Source organism: Anguilla rostrata, chromosome 6 (assembly GCF_018555375.3).
Source record: "Anguilla rostrata isolate EN2019 chromosome 6, ASM1855537v3, whole genome shotgun sequence".
Taxonomy (NCBI): Eukaryota; Metazoa; Chordata; class Actinopteri; order Anguilliformes; family Anguillidae; genus Anguilla; species Anguilla rostrata.
In genome coordinates, this window is record NC_057938.1 from 966,673 (window position 1) to 982,600 (window position 15,928).

The window sequence follows — 15,928 nt, forward strand, 5'->3', positions numbered from 1 at the left end:
GGAAGATACTGACCACTCGATGGTGCTCCAAGTCACGTGGTACGCGCACTAAATAAAGATATCAGATTCTGATTTTAGGACATCTGTTTGCAGTATTTGTTTTACAAATACCGTCAGAGAAACTGGTTAAGATACACGGTCAAGTAATCCCTGCCATTCATCATATTTGCAAATATCTGTGTACATAGGTCTAGCTCTGCCTTTCGAGATGAATAAATCACAGTTCACTCCGTATAGAGCGTATTACGAGTTCAGTGCTTCACACACGCTCTGGCCGCATAAATCACGGGCAGCAGACTTTTTACGACAGTTTACGGTAGGGCACACTTTATAGCTGCTTTCAGTGGACGTTTGAGATGTGTATTTGAAAAGTTAATAACAGAGAGCTAGCAAGAAAGCTAGATTCTTTTGCACGCCAGTCGCCGAGTAGCATGACGTCTCCGCCGTGCCCCACGGTACCTCTGGCGAATGGTCTGCAAATTCCCATACTCGGATTAGGTAAGAGGGTCGTAGTTAGCTAGCTGTCCGGCTGCTTTCAGAAGTCCGCATTGCGTTTGGAAATTTGGCAACATTGTCGTGGGGCCGGTTACTTTTAGCTGAAGTACCCCTATAGCGTTCGGCTAGTTTAACGGAGACGAAATAACACATTTAGTTTTCAGTTAAAGTAACAAAATAACGACTAGTTGTAGCGCACAGTTAAACGCTACCAACAGTCCCGTCAGTCGTGTTGTGGGATTATATGGCGTTTTCCCATGTCGAACAATGATAATTAGTCGTTAACGCGGCAAATAACTTAAGGCATTTGATATTGTCTTTAAATGCATTTCTCTGGCTGCTTCTGCGACTGGTTAAGTTAATGTCACAGTAATTTATTACGTTCTTATTTACACCGCAAGCAGGACCAGGACGCCTTCTTTCTTAAATACTCAAATTGCACATCAGGAACGTTGCCAAGGCTCCACCAAACCTATTTCTGTTTAACTCTTCCTACCATTTGTTGAGCTATAGGGCAATTTATGATACGCCTCCTTTCGTAAGAGAGACAGAGACTGAGAGACGGAGAAAGGGAGAGAAGTGTTTGACAGTTATACCCCCTAATCTGGCTGTCGGGTCCGTGTTTGTTTATCCGGCCAGTGAATCTCAGGTGAGATTAAATGACTCATTTTAATTCCCAACATTTCCCATAGTCAGATGTACACTTGTTGACTGAAAGCTTCCTGGGTTTGTTTGGCTCCAGCCAGCCGGTGCAATTCCCCCCCCCCCCCCCCCACTTTGGAGGAGGGGGGTGTTGGCTCTGGTTCTGCAGAGCGAATCTGTTTCTGCTGGCCTGTCGTCCCACCTTCTCTCTCTTTTCTCCTCTCTCCTTTCATATTCCCTTTCTACTTCAGTTCTGTTCTGCCCTGTTCTCCTTCTGTCCATCGAGTCACTCCCTCTCTCCTCCCTGCCAGCTCCCCCTGGGACTGTGGGGGGGGGGGGGGGGGAGGTGCTCTAGAGAGAGAGAGAATGGGCAGGGGGCAAGAGGGTGCGTATGAATGTGTGATGGAGAGATTTAAGAGGTTGAGAGAATGAGAGAGAGAGAGAGAATAACAACACCAGTGTGTGTTGTCAGAGCCTTCTCACGGTGCTCTGTTGAAAACCGTAACTGAGAAAAACAGAGCTGGTGGGGACTGCTCTGTGTATTGAAGGATGATGGTGGATGAAAGGATGATAGTGGATGAAAGGAAGATGGAATGATAGTGGATGAAAGGATGATGGTTGATGGAAGGATGATAGTGGATGAAAGGAAGATGGAATGATAGTGGATGAAAGGATGATGGTTGATGGAAGGATGATAGTGGATGAAAGGATGATGGAATGATCATGGATGAATGGATGATGGCATGATGAAGTCTGTAGTAGACTGGAGGCTGAGCTGTAGAGAGGAGGGGTTTCTGAGCATGCTCAGTGGAGTGTGGGATACTCATCAGGCAGTCTGATGTCATGTTCTGGGGCTGAGGAGGGGGGTGGGTTGGGGGGGCTCCCACCGTGAGGCTCACAGGGCCGATATGGCAATGGGGGGGCCCTCGTATGGGGTACCCCCCGATTCATCCCATTCCCCATCCTCGCTTCTCTCTCCCTCCCCTCCATCCCTCCATCCCTCTCTTTCTCCCCCTCCCCCCCTCTCCCTTCCTCACTCACTGGGCTTATATAAGCAGCAACATAAAAATGTGTTTATGCACCCCGAGTGTGTGAGTGAGTGTGTGTGAGAGTGTGTATGTGTCTGTTCATGAGTATCATCTTCCTCCTTGTCTCCCACTTCCCTGTCTTCTGTCCTCTTTCCCTTCCATTACTTTCCTCTTTTAATCCCTCCTGCCCCCCTCCCTCCCTCTCTCTCTCTCTCTCTCTCCTCCTCCCCCTGCCCCCTCTCCATATCTCTCTCTCCCTTTCCTCTCTCTCCCTCCCTCCCTCTCTCCTCCCTCTCTCCCGCTCTCTCTCCCTCCTTCCCTCTCTCTCTCCCTTCCCTCTCTCTCCCTCCCTCCCTCTCTCCTCCCTCTCTCCCTCTTCTCCCTCTCTCCCTCTGTCTCTCCCTCCCCCTCCATCCCTCTCCCAGGCACGTCTCACGACGGTGGGTATTCCCACGATGCCGTGCTGTATGCCCTGCGGGAGTGTGGCGTCCGGCATATCGACACGGCGCGGCGGTACGGGTGCGAGGCCCAGCTGGGCGTGGCCGTGCGCGAGAGCGCCATCCCGCGGGAGGACCTGTGGATCACCACCAAGCTGTGGCCCGGGGACTACGGAGGCCTGGCCGCCAAACAGGCCTGCCACGCCTCCCGCACCCGCCTGGGGGTGGAGTACCTGGGTACTACACCCCCCCCCCCAGATAACACCCACACACCACCCCCCAGATAACACACGCCACACCAGCCCCAGATAACCACACACACTGAGCACCCCCCAGATAACACACACACACCACCCCCAGATAACACACACACACCATCCCCCAGATAACCACACACACACACACACCACCCCCCAGATAACACACACACACCACCCCCCAGATAACACACACACACCATCCCCCAGATAACACAGAACACACACACCCCCCCAATAACACACACACACATGCCCCCCAGATACACACACACACACCACCCCCAGATAACCACACATCCACCCCCCACATAACACACACACACTGCCCCCCAGATAACACACACACACACACCACCCCCCTCTCTGTCTTCCCTTCTCTCTATCTCAGACCTGGACCCTGTTTCCCTCTCTCGTCTCAGACCTGACCTCGTTCCCTCTCTCTGTCTCAGACCTGACCTGGTTCCCTTCTCTCGTCTCAGACCTGGACACTGTTCCTTCTCCTGTCCCAGACCTGACCTCAGTTCCCTTCTCCTGTCTCAGACCTGACCATGTTTCCCTTCTCTCTGTCTCAGACCTGACACTGTTTCCCTTCTCTCTGTCTCAGACCTGACCTCGGTTCCCTTCTCTCTGTCTCAGACCTGGACCTCGTTCCCTCTCCTGTCTCAGACCTGGACCTTGGTTCCCTTCTCTCTGTCTCAGACCTGGACACTGTTTCCCTTCTCTCTGTCCCAGACCTGGACCTCAGTTCCCTTCTCTCTGTCTCAGACCTGGACCATGTTTCCCTTCTCTCTGTCTCAGACCTGGACACTGTTTCCCTTCTCTCTGTCTCAGACCTGGACCTCGGTTCCCTTCTCTCTGTCTCAGACCTGGACCTCGGTTCCCTTCTCTCTGTCTCAGACCTGGACCTTGTTTCCCTTCTCTCTGTCTCAGACCTGGACCTCGGTTCCCTTCTCTCTGTCTCAGACCTGGACCTTGGTTCCCTTCTCTCTGTCTCAGACCTGGACACTGTTTCCCTTCTCTCTGTCCCAGACCTGGACCTCAGTTCCCTTCTCTCTGTCTCAGACCTGGACCATGTTTCCCTTCTCTCTGTCTCAGACCTGGACCTCGGTTCCCTTCTCTCTGTCTCAGACCTGGACCTCGTTTCCCTTCTCTCTGTCTCAGACCTGTTCCTGATGCACTGGCCGGACAGCATGGTTGCCGGGCGGTCTAACCGTGAGGTCCGGGCGGAAACATGGAGAGCGCTAGAAGAACTGTACGATGACGGTACGGTCCACCTCCGCCAACCTGCGACAGCCAAACAGAGCGAACCCTTAGTCTAACTCCGCCCACCTCCAGTAACCAAACACAGCAAGCCAATCGGTTCGACTCTGCCCACCCTAATCCAGGCAGAGACACAGATATTTGGAATAAGGTTCAACCCATTCCAGATGACCAGCACCAAAACGGGGAAACCAACCCTCTCTCTCCTTCTCACTCACTCTTTCTCTCTCTCTCTCTCTCTCAGGTGTGTGTCGGGCGATCGGAGTGAGTAACTTTCTCATACCTCACCTGGAGGAGCTGAAGGAGGACTGTGGCATTATTCCCCATGTCAACCAGGTGTGTATGTGTTTGTGAGTGTGTGTGTGAGTGTATGAGTGTGTGTGTGTGTGTGCGTGTGAGTGTGTTGGGCCTAATTTCTGGAGAGTTGTAGCCGAGTCAGTGATAATAACTCACGATACTGGGGACATTTTTAGAGTGTTCTCCCGTTGCTATGGTGACAGATGTTGGTTCGTGGGATGATTGGCAGGGAGTAAGGATCTGCCCCTTGAAGTATTGGGAAGTGTGTTCAGTTCGAGGAACACTCCAAGAACATCCTCACTTCCTGTCATGTATGGCCCACTTCCTGTCACGTTCACTGGAGGCGGGAATTCAGACCAGCTGAACTCTGACCTCTGACCTATACTCTTGCTGCATCGTGCCAATCAGCAGGGGGACAGATTCACAGACAGTAGCTTCCCTGTCCCAGTGTTTCATTTCGGGGAGATGTGTGGGGCGGACGCGAAACCTTCTGTTGGTTTCACTGGTTTTAACACGAGGGGATTCCCACGCTGGGAACAGGCTGAAATAAATAACATTAAACACACATCCTGAACAGAACCCACTGGTGCTGTGAGAGAGAGCATCACCCACTGGCCACAAAACAACAAAACAAAACTGCCATTTAAAGGGGATTAAAGGGTTTTTAAAAGAACAGCTAGACAGAGGAGCATATTGAAAGTGTCCCAGACCCAAATCCAAAAAGAATGAGGTAAGGGCCGAATGATGTGGTGTCAAATGATTTAAGGGGGTCTGTTTCTCCCCTGGCCAATGGGGAGGTTGAGGGGGGGAGGGGGGCGGTGACCTGGCGGGGCCCCCCAACCCTGACAGTGAAAGGACGGGTGCGAGGGAAAAGGGGTGCAGGGAGGGGGGTGCTGTGAGTTAGGGAACAAAGGCGATTTCCGCCTGGATGTTGCTCTGTGGCAGAGTCCTGCATAATTCCCCCTGCACCATGGAGACCAGGCCCTGCGCCAGGCTGCCACAGCAAGCCCTCTCATTCCCACAATGCACTGCTCTAGCCTGCTCAGAGACACACATGGAGACCAGGCCCTGCGCCAGGCTGCCACAGCAAGCCCTCTCATTCCCACAATGCACTGCTCTAGCCTGCTCAGAGACACACATGGAGACCAGGCCCTGCGCCAGGCTGCCACAGCAAGCCCTCTCATTCCCACAATGCACTGCTCTAGCCTGCTCAGAGACACACATGGAGACCAGGCCCTGCACCAGGCTGCCACAGCAAGCCCTCTCATTCCCACAATGCACTGCTCTAGCCTGCTCAGAGACACACATGGAGACCAGGCCCTGCACCAGGTTGCCACAGCAAGCCCTCTCATTTCCACAATGCACTAATACACATACATACATGTGCGTGCACACGCACACTCACACACCTGCACACACACACACTTTCATTCATTCCACATGCACTCACACACACACATTGAGATCTTGTTCACAGGGCAGGTTTCACAGTGAAATGGAGATCTGTGTTATTAAACCTGGGATGTTTCCCTGCTTCCCCCCCCCCCCCTTCGCGCAGGTGGAGTTCCACCCCTTCCAGCAGCCCTGGGGGCTGGTGCAGTACTGTCGGGACCAGGGCATCGTCTTCCAGGGCTACTGCCCCCTGGCTAAGGGGGAGGCCCTCTCCCACCCCCAAATCCAGCGCCTGGCAGCCAAGTACGGACGCACCCCCGCCCAGATCTGCATCCGCTGGAGCATACAGGTGTGTCCAGGTGCATTACATACATACAGGTACATTAAATACAGGTACAGTCACATATATTCAGGTACAGGACACACAGGTACACACAGTGTGGGGTGGTTGCTGTGGTGACCGTGCTCTCACCTGGTCCATTCTCTTCCACCTGTGTGCCCTACTCCAGAACGGCATCGTAACCATCCCAAAGTCCACCAAGAAGGACAGGATCAAGGAGAACTGCCAGGTGAGCAAGACAGGCGTGCCTCTGACCCTGCAGCCCACCTGCTGAGCTGCGCAGTCACAGACAGCATGGTGTGCAGCTGGAACAGACTGCAGGCACCCTGTCAGCCAGAGGGGGCGCTCTAGAGGCTAATGCAGTGATCACGTTCCTTCATCACTCAAAGTGCAAAGTGAGGTCATTTTACTGGCAGAAACTTTGGACTCAAAACAGACACCACGCAGCATGCGATTCAGTTAGACGGCCAATCAGTGGGTTGTGCCTGTTACTGGATATATCAATGAGCTATTACAGCCAATCAGAGCGCTGCATGTGCTGTTGGATGCTTAATGTGGTAATACAGCCAATCAGAGAGCTGCACCAGCTGTCTGAGTTTTTGATTGTCGTACAGCCAACCAGAAAGCTGCATGGGTTGTTGGATGCTTTAATGAGATAACACAGCCAATCAAAAGAGCTGTATTTGTTATTGGTTGCCTGAAAGAGCTAATACTCTACCTGCTGTAACACTGCATGCCGTGCGTGTGTGCTCTGTCTGATGGTGAGACTGTGTTCTCCTGCTAGCAGCATGTTTCTGTTCAGACTGATTAACTCCACCCCCGCTGCTGATTCCAGTCTCTCTCACCTGCATGGCAGCCAGTCTGGAGTCATTACAGCCAGTTAACATGAAATCTGCGCGCCTGCACTAGCTGCATGGTCCTCTTAACCCTTCACATTACATTATATTACATTTATTTGGCAGAGGCTTTTATCCAAAGCGACTTACAGTGAGTGCATACCGAAGGTCATTGGAACAGCTACAAAACACAGGTCCGATAAGGTGCATTACTCATTTTGTACAGTTATTCATAACTATGAACACATTAAAGTCCAGTTCACACAGTAACCATAGGCTCCTTGAGGTCCAGCTGGTCATCCAGGACCACCCCCAGGCTCTTTGCAGAGTGAGAGGCAGTCACTGTGGTGCCATCGACAGTGATTGAGAGCTTCCGTAGTAGAGAGGTCTTACAGGGGATGAACAGCAGCACAGTCTTGTTGAGGTTGAGCTTCAGAGGAGTTGAGATGTCAGCCAGGCAGGCAGATTATTCTCTCATTGGCCAGTATGGCAGAGGGAGGGAAAGAGAAGAAGAGTTGTGTATCATCAGCATAACAGTGCTAAGAGAAGCCGTGTGACTTAATGACTGAACCAAAAGATTTGGTGTAAGTGGAGAACAGCAGAGGGCCCAGGACAGATCCCTGCGGGACTCCTGTAATAAGGGAGTGAGGAGCAGAGGCAGACCCCACCCAGGTGACCTGGGAGGACCGATCTGCAAGATAGGAGGCAAACCAGGAGAGGGCAGTCCCAGAAACACGTGTCCCTGTGTCTCGCTCTCTCCTGTCCCAGGTGTTTGCGTTCTGCCTGGAGCCGGATGACGCGGCGGCACTAACCGCACTGCATGATGGGAGACACGTGGGATGGGACCCCACGCATGTGATGTGACACAGGTGTCTGAAACTCCCCCCCCCACCCCTGTCTCTCTCTCTCTCACACACACACACACACACACAAGCTCTTTCTCCTCCCTCTCCCTCCTTGTTTTACTCCCTCTGTCCTGGGTCAGTGAGACTCAGTCTCTGGTTATGATAGTGATGATGACAATGATGAAGGTACTGTTACATTTCTCCCTGTATTATGCATGTCATGGGGATTCATTTAGGGATCCTCTGATTGGCTCTGTTTCTGTGGCCCATTCCTCCAATTGGCTCTGTTTCTGCAGCTTATTCCTCTTATTGGCTGTGTTTCTGCAGCTTATTCCTCTGATTGGCTGTGTTTCTGCTAGTCATTCCTCTGGTTGGCTGTGTTTCTGCAGCTCATTCCTCTGATTGGCTGTGTTTCTGCAGATCATTCCTCTGATTGGCTGTGTTTCTGCAGGTCATTCCTCTGATTGGCTCTGTGTTTGCAGGTCTCTCTGCTGATTGTCTCTGTGTCTGCAAGTCTCTCATCTGTTTGGCTCTGTGTGTCAGATGGCCTCTCCTCTGATTGGCTCTGTGTCTGCAGGTCTCTAATCTGACTGGCTCTGTACCTGCAGTTCTCTCTCTTGATTGGCTGAGTGCAGACCTGTGCTTTGATTGGCTCTCTCTTTGTAGGTCTTTGGGTTCTCACTGCTGCAGGAAGACATGGATCAGGTCAGGAGTCTACACACTAACAGGAAGCTGATCAACCTCACGTACCCTCTCTGGAATGGATAACCACTGACCCAGAGACAGCCAATCACCTGGCAGAGGGGATAACCACTGACCCAGAGACAGCCAATCACCTGGCAGAGGGATTAACCCCTGACCCAGAGACAACCAGTCACCTGCCAGGACAACCTAGAAACAGCGTCGTCTCTGCTGCTGGTAAACCTGCTTTTCAGGGACGGCAGTCCCCCCCCTCCCCCCCACCCCACCCCCCAAACCTCACTGCTCCATTTTATAGTCATTTGTTTTCGAGAGTGAGGAGAGTTTTTATAAAATACCGGAATATTCCACATCTGTTAGTGAGTCGTTTCACCAATAACGTATGAGAACGATACGTATGAGGACGTAAAGGGAGAGATCTCTGAAAAAACCAGACACACCGACCACGGGCAGCTCAGCTCAGCGGGAAGCTCGGTGTCAGGGCAACTCTGTCAGTTTGCACAAGGTCAGATGAGATGAAGCGTACGAAAGCCAGGGCGTGGAATACACGTAATTGGAGTTTTAACGCTGAAAATGTTGCTTTGTTGGTTTTTTTATATTCATTGTGAGTGATCTCGTCTGCGAAGGCTGTTACACATGTTTAACTGTTGATCTATTTATGGAGCTGCATGTTTTACCAGGAGTTATTCTGATCCAGTGGCCTTTGCGTGAGTGTATGATGTGGTGAGAATGTACCAGCCGGGGTTCGAGCCTGAAACCCTCTGCTTACAAGACCAGGTAACTTCTGGGGTGGATGTGAGTTCCATTCAAATTTGATAGAGAATAATATAAATTAAAAAAAACCTCAGCAAGACAATGCCTGCATTTTCCAATTCTGAAAATTTGAATTGCAATTGGTTTCATGAATCAAAATGGATTTTACGTGTAGTACCTGTGCTGCACCTGCAGTTGACCTTTGACCTCTGTGCCTTTGTGAGAGTGCGCTGTGTGGAAATGAATTGACGCTGCTCTCAGGGGTGAAACGCGACAGATATTTTCTGTGTGCTTTGTTACTGTAGCTTTTATAAAAATAAAACGGTACATGAAATCACTTCAACAAAATGGAGTTTCATCAGTCTTTGTGCACGATTGTATGTTATCGCCTCTTCCGTGCCACGTGACATGTCCTTAGCGGCCGGTGTCTTTGGGCGCTCTGAAGGGCAGTGTCTTCACTGTACACGAAAGGCATCCGACAGAGCGCATTCTTCAAATAACCGCTATTTAGTCGTTTTGTTCAGTCCAGAACCGATTGTAAGAATGTTTAAACCTTTCAAAGTGTGGCGGGTATTTGAGTAGCTGCAGGGACGTTTTAAAATTGATTGCCACTGAAGCGGCAGTGAACCCTCGATGGGTTCGGACCTTAGTGCAGGAGTAAATGCAAAAGAAACTGGTACAGCCTGTACCCATTCACACACCTGCAGCTTTCATATCGGAATGTGCACCCGCCAAATAAATCCTGATACTTTCAGGCGACGTGTAAATGTTTCTTGTGATTTTTTTCTCTTAAGGGACCAGGACTAAGGTAGACGGTCTTTAAAATGTCATATTTATTTGGATCACCATAAAGTTGTTTTGTTTGTTCAGTTTTTAATTAAGTTTAAACGTGGCTTTTATGTGATTCTGTAGTTATTGTGTTATCAATAATAAGAAACACACACGGGGCTGTCGGCTGAAGGGGTCTACGTTTATTGAGGTCATCGCCCCTGCATTCTCCGGTATTCCGTTTATTTTGCTGTTTTTCCCAGATCCTCAACCAGGCGTACGAATATTTAGCGAGGGTGACGAAAAGGGAATTGGGGGGGGGGTGGGGGGGGGGGTTGTGGGGTGTGGAAACAAGGACGGAGAGGGAGGGCAGAGAGCGTGTGAGAAATGAGGAGAAGGGAGGGGGGTGGGGGTTGGGGGGGAGAGAGTGGGACAATGCTATGAATTCTTCAATAGACTGGTGAGAGGTGACGCTCTTGTCCGGGTCCGAATCTCCGGAAAAGGTTCCATCTCGGTCCGCAACAGTGAAACGGGGGCCTCCTATATCGGGGGAACAGCCAGATGGATTTGAGCTCCTGAAGGATTTACCCAAATAAGGACAGCGCGCGAGTCAATATCTGCTTCGGAGGTAAGGATTTTTAATTAGACTAATGATTCAGTGTTTTTACAACATGTAATGGGTATTTTATCAACTTTAAAAATCGTATTAATTGTATTAACGTATTGTAGCCTTTTTTTTGTATTAACGTATTGCACTGCATAGCGTCTGTAGTCTCTCCACTATAAGCATGTGATGAAATAAAGTCTTCGGGCACAATATTAATATCTTTCGTATAAGAAGCCAATTGGTTTATATAATTTAAACTCTGCTGTCACACTGCCCATTTACAGTCTTTGTAGAGCCATTTCATGCAGCTATCCAACAGAAAATATAAATATTCTATTGAGCTGGCCCCCGCCGCTTTCAGAACTTTTGTAACTTCGGCTTTAGGTTAAGGTGTATGGAATGCGTTCAGACCATCGGGATTCTTACACATAATAAAATAAAAATAACCATGTCTCTGGCCAAACGGTAAGCGTCGCGTTGTATCTGCCATCTTAAATTACATGTGCGATTTATGAAAAATAGCCTACAGATGTTTTTTTTTTTTTTTTTTTTTTTTACAGTTGTCGTTACCACTTTCCACAACGATTTTTTTTATTTTACTGGCCGCTTATGAAGGTATGTATAAATATATAAGCCGCTCTAGAACCCCATAGAGTGCTGCTGAATGCGCACGCGCATGAAACTGAAAGCCGCAGTGAAAGTTTTCCCCTCTTATTCGTTTGGGAAAATGAATGCAGACCTGTGTGGTGTTCTGATAGACGCGATGAAAGAAAAAGAAAGTGAGTTGTTTTGCAAAAGACTGTGCTGGAGGCATTCTCAAGAAAGCGGGGAGGTGGATTACTTTCTTTGCGCGGCGGTTCACTCGAGCAAATTTTTTATTAAGTTATTTTAAGGTTTTATTCATAATTGCACAAATTATTGCTGTACTAAAGTGCATTAAGCTTACCGAACATTTTTTAGCCACGAGCTATTGCATAGGCTATATTTTATGGAGAAATCTGATGTTGTAGTTTAGGCAGGAAAAACTAAAAATATATCAAAATTAAAGGTCCAGGAAACTGGATTGACCTTGTGGTTATATTCCCCAGAAGTGACTATTGATTGCCTTCTTAATACTTCGTTGCATTACCTTACATGGTGACACTTTACAATAAGGTCACATGAATCGGCATTAACGAATGTTATTGTTAACATTAATTAATGATTCCACATGTCTTTGATTCCACATGTCTTGAAAGCTGTTTAATTGTTGCTAGCTAACAGTAGGCTGACTTACCGATCCACCACATTCTGTGACAAGTCCCGGGTGAAAATTGGCACTGCAAATACTAACTGTACCAGTTATTGTAATATTGCAGTGCCTGTGAGCTCCAGAAATAAAACCCATTTCTTGTAGGACTCTTCATTTTTGGGAAAGGAAAAAAGTGTACTGCTTTCTCTGCATCCAGAGAAGGGGCAGTGCTTAGGAATTTTAAACATAGCTTGCCTTACCCACACCAAAGTGGCAGGAGCATCATTTACGTATTACATGTGGAAATGATTTCACTGGACTTAAGGTTTTATTTAAGTGGCTTGCCTAATTTATGCACTCCCCCCCCCCCAGGTTCCTCGTGATGTTGGCCACACGCGTGTGGTGCCAGCTGTTTCCTTGTAAAGATTTTCTAAATGACCAGCGAGAGATTGCAAGCAACAGAGAATTCAGGCTCTCATCCTTGGGCTGGTCGCGAGCGCCCCCTGCTGTCTGAGCGAGGGATTTGCGGCGGGACGAGGTCATGGCCGACTCGATGTACTCGGACCTGATCGCCCGGCACTACAATTTCACGGGGAAACTGCGCAAGGCGGAGCCGGATTCAGGACTGAAGGCCGACTCCGTCGTCTTCATCATCGTCTGCTGCCTCATCGTCCTGGAGAACCTGCTGGTTCTGGTCACCATCTGGCGGACCAAGAAGTTCCACAAGCCCACGTACTACTTCATCGGCAACCTGGCGCTGTCCGACCTGCTGGCCGGCGTGGTGTATACCGCCAACATCCTGCTGTCGGGGGCGAACACGTACCGGCTGAGCCCCGCCCAGTGGTTCCTCCGTGAGGGCAGCATGTTCATGGCTCTGGCCGCCTCCGTCTTCAGCCTGCTGGCCATCGCCACCGAGCGCCACCTGACCATGCTGAGGATGAAGCCGCGCAGCGGCGGCAAGACCTGCCGGGTGTTCCTGCTCATCAGCGGCTGCTGGGGCGTGGCAGCAGTGCTGGGGGGGCTGCCCGTTCTGGGCTGGAACTGCATCGAGGCCATGCCCAGCTGCTCCACCGTCCTGCCTCTCTACCACAAGACCTACATCCTCTTCTGCACCACCGTCTTCAGCGTCATCCTCCTGGCCATCGTGGCCCTCTACGCGCGCGTGTACGCCCTGGTGCGCACGCGCAGCCGCCAAATGCTCTCCCACCAGGCGCCCGACGGCGGGGCCGGGGGCCGCGGCGGGGGCGGTGGGCGGAGCTCGGAGAGGTCACTGGCTCTGCTGAGGACGGTGATCGTGGTGCTGAGCTGCTTCATCGCCTGCTGGGCTCCGCTCTTCCTGCTGCTGCTGCTGGACGTGGCCTGCGAGACGCGGCAGTGCGCCATCCTGTACAAGGCTGAGTGGTTCCTGGCGCTGGCCGTGCTCAACTCGGCCATGAACCCGCTGCTGTACACGCTGACCAGCACGGAGATGCGCCAAGCCTTCCTGCGCGTGCTCACGGGGGGCGGAGCCTGTCGCTTTCAGCGCCCCGCCCTCAAGGCCAAACCCCCCTTCTTCGCCGCTGAGTTCACCCGCAGCCGCTCGGGTGACTCCTCCCACCCCAACCGGGAGGAGGCGGAGTCTTCGCCCCGGGAAACCGCCGGGTCCTTCGGGAATGTGGTGTCGTCCGCTTCCTCCTAGCCGTGCTCTCCTCCTTCCGTCTGGCCATTCTCCAACCGCTTGGTCCAGATCAGGGTTGGTCGCCGTGGCAACAGGGCACGCAGAGCAGCCCAGACGTCCCTCTCCAGCAACTTACGCTAACTCCTCCCGGTGGATCCCCAGGTGCTCCCAGGCCAGCCGGTGGATATAATCCCTCCAGCGTGTCCTAGGTCTGCCCCTGGGTCTCCTCCTCGGTGGCCGCGCCCAGAACACCTCCAGAGGGAGGCGCCCAGGAGGCATCTTTATCAGATGCCCAAACCACCTCAGCTGGCTCCTCTCAATGCGGAGGAGCGGCGGTTCTACTCTGAGGTCCTCCCGGATAGCTGAGCTCCTCACCCTATCAAGGAGAGTAAGCCCTGCCACCCTACGGAAAAACCCCATTTTTGCCCCTTGTATTCGCGATCTCACTCTTTCGCTCACTACCCATAGCTCGTGAACATAGTTGAGAGTAGGGACGAAGATCGACTGGTAAATCGAGAGCTTTGCCTTTCGGCTCAGTTCCTTCTTCACCCCCACCGTCCGATAAAATGCATTACTGCGGCCGCTGCACCTGGACGACCGTCAATCTCCGAATCCCTTGAACTCCTCCACCTGGGGCAGTTACTCCTCCCTTACTCGAAGAGGGCAAACCATCTTTTTCTGGGAGACGACCATGGCCACAGACTTATATACTGATATACTTATTGACTTATATACATATATACTGATGCAGCGGTTATGTGCCTTGCATGTTATATGCCTTGCTCAAGGGTACAACTGCAGTGTCCTATCCAGAAATCGATCCTGCAACCTTTAGGTCACAGGCCCAGTTCCTTGCTCATTATTCTACATTGCCGCAACTACGCAATCCCACAATTTCATCAGTCCCACCTGAACATCCCACAGATATTTAATTTTGTTTTCCAAGCTGAAAGATTGGTCTTTCCATTGTTAAATAAATCTGACATAGGAGGAGCACTTTCTACATGTATTTGAAGATCAGATTAATCAGTATTATTTTTATGATAAAAATGAGCAAAACTGTTCAATACAAGTATTTGTGTAGCACAGCGCTTGTTGTACAAGCATTTCTAAAAATATAGACATTATAGAAACTCTAAAATGTGTTGTTGAAAGAGGTGTCCCACAGAAATTGTACCCCTCTTTGAGAATGTATTTTATCTATCCAACTGCCAGTCTTTGTCCATGATTTAGTTGTTTCTATATTTTGTGTTGAATGCACACAGCTCTACCACCCAATCCTGAAACAGACTGTGTGTGCATTCATGTCAGAGACAATTCCACTCAGCCTCTCTCCGTGATTTTCCACGTGGATTCCACCCAATGGCACACTGAAATGTTTGATTAGATGATAATAAAATTAAAATGTAAAAATGGCTGAAGTGTTTTTTTGTGCAATGCCAGCTCTACGTTCGGGTTTCTTTACTTTTTAGTTGCTGCTCCTGTGCTGTTGGCTCAGACAGTCTGCCGATGTTCTGATGGAGCTGAGCTTCTAATGGCTGTTGCTGGATGAATGATCCTCACCTCATAGCCATGCTGTATTTTATAGTACATTTGTCTGCTACATTAAAACCACTGGTGCCCCCACAGCCCCCACACTCCCTGTCTGAGCTGAGGTCTCTGATTTAATGGGTCCTGCAAACGTTGTCCATCCATCCATTATCGATACCTGCTTATCCTGAGCAAGGTCACGGGGGGTGCTGGAGCCTATCCCAGCATGCATTGGGCGACAGGCAGGAATACACCTGGACAGGCGCAATCTATTGAGGGCAACACATTCACTCAACTATGGGCAATTTAGGTCTCTGGACTGTGGGAGAACGGAGTACCGGAGGAATCCACACAAACACGGAGAACATGCAACTCCACAGCAGGCGAGATTTGAAGTCGGATTCGACCCACCTTTGACCCTGCCCCATGGCCTATTGGGTCCTCAGTCTTTAGTTGCTAAGGGCTACGGGAATGCCTAATGTATTAACCATATTGAGCGTACGTGGCGTGGATAGCCCTGCTGCAATAGCAAGAAGGTCATGGGTTTGAGTCCGAGCCAGAACCTTTCTGTCTGGAGTTTGTATCTTCTCCCCATGTCCACGTGGCTTTCCTCCAGGTACTCTGGTTTCCTCCCACAATCCAAAGACATGCACGGGTAGTATGGTAAGAGCAGTGTGTGTTTGTGTTGTGGTGTGTTGCAGTGATTAATGATGTGTAGTATGGTATGAGCAGTGTGTGTTGGTGTTGGGGTGTGTTGCAGTGATTAATGATGTGTAGTATGGTATGAGCAGTGTGTGTTGGTGTTGGGGTGTGTTGCAGGGATTAATGATGGGTAGTATGGAATGGCAGTG

General features: G+C 50.4%; 2 protein-coding genes across 4 annotated transcripts; both read left to right on the forward strand.

The window, feature by feature from the left end:
* The first annotated feature begins 322 nt into the window (after positions 1–322).
* On the forward strand, positions 323–9,632 carry zgc:110366 (uncharacterized protein LOC550476 homolog). 2 transcript variants are annotated; one of them, XM_064340979.1, is made up of 8 exons: positions 323–498; positions 2,591–2,839; positions 4,024–4,125; positions 4,367–4,458; positions 5,978–6,160; positions 6,321–6,380; positions 7,756–7,856; positions 8,499–9,632. In XM_064340979.1, exons 1-7 carry the CDS (start codon positions 432–434, stop codon positions 7,849–7,851), a joined length of 849 nt encoding a protein of 282 aa, XP_064197049.1. In that variant the 5' UTR covers positions 323–431; the 3' UTR covers positions 7,852–7,856; positions 8,499–9,632. The 2 variants fall into 2 exon arrangements, with proteins under 2 accessions (XP_064197049.1, XP_064197048.1); XM_064340978.1 differs by lacking the exon at positions 7,756–7,856.
* Positions 9,633–10,475: 843 nt separating this feature from the next.
* LOC135257814 (sphingosine 1-phosphate receptor 1-like) lies at positions 10,476–15,307 on the forward strand. Of its 2 annotated transcripts, XM_064340970.1 has the most exons (3): positions 10,476–10,680; positions 11,220–11,274; positions 12,263–15,307. In XM_064340970.1, exon 3 carries the CDS (start codon positions 12,432–12,434, stop codon positions 13,566–13,568), a length of 1,137 nt encoding a protein of 378 aa, XP_064197040.1. In that variant the 5' UTR covers positions 10,476–10,680; positions 11,220–11,274; positions 12,263–12,431; the 3' UTR covers positions 13,569–15,307. The 2 variants fall into 2 exon arrangements, with proteins under 2 accessions (XP_064197040.1, XP_064197041.1); XM_064340971.1 differs by lacking the exon at positions 11,220–11,274.
* The last annotated feature ends 621 nt before the right edge of the window (positions 15,308–15,928 follow it).

Bases quoted from the DNA above. Each gene is read 5' to 3' on its own strand.
- zgc:110366 (XM_064340978.1), top strand. From the start codon at position 432: ATGACGTCTCCGCCGTGCCCCACGGTACCTCTGGCGAATGGTCTGCAA. The intron at 499-2,590 runs GTAAGAGGGTCG...TCCCTCTCCCAG, and splicing joins AATTCCCATACTCGGATTAG to GCACGTCTCACGACGGTGGG. The intron at 2,840-4,023 runs GTACTACACCCC...TCTCTGTCTCAG, and splicing joins CCTGGGGGTGGAGTACCTGG to ACCTGTTCCTGATGCACTGG.
- LOC135257814 (XM_064340970.1), top strand. From the start codon at position 12,432: ATGGCCGACTCGATGTACTCGGACCTGATCGCCCGGCACTACAATTTC.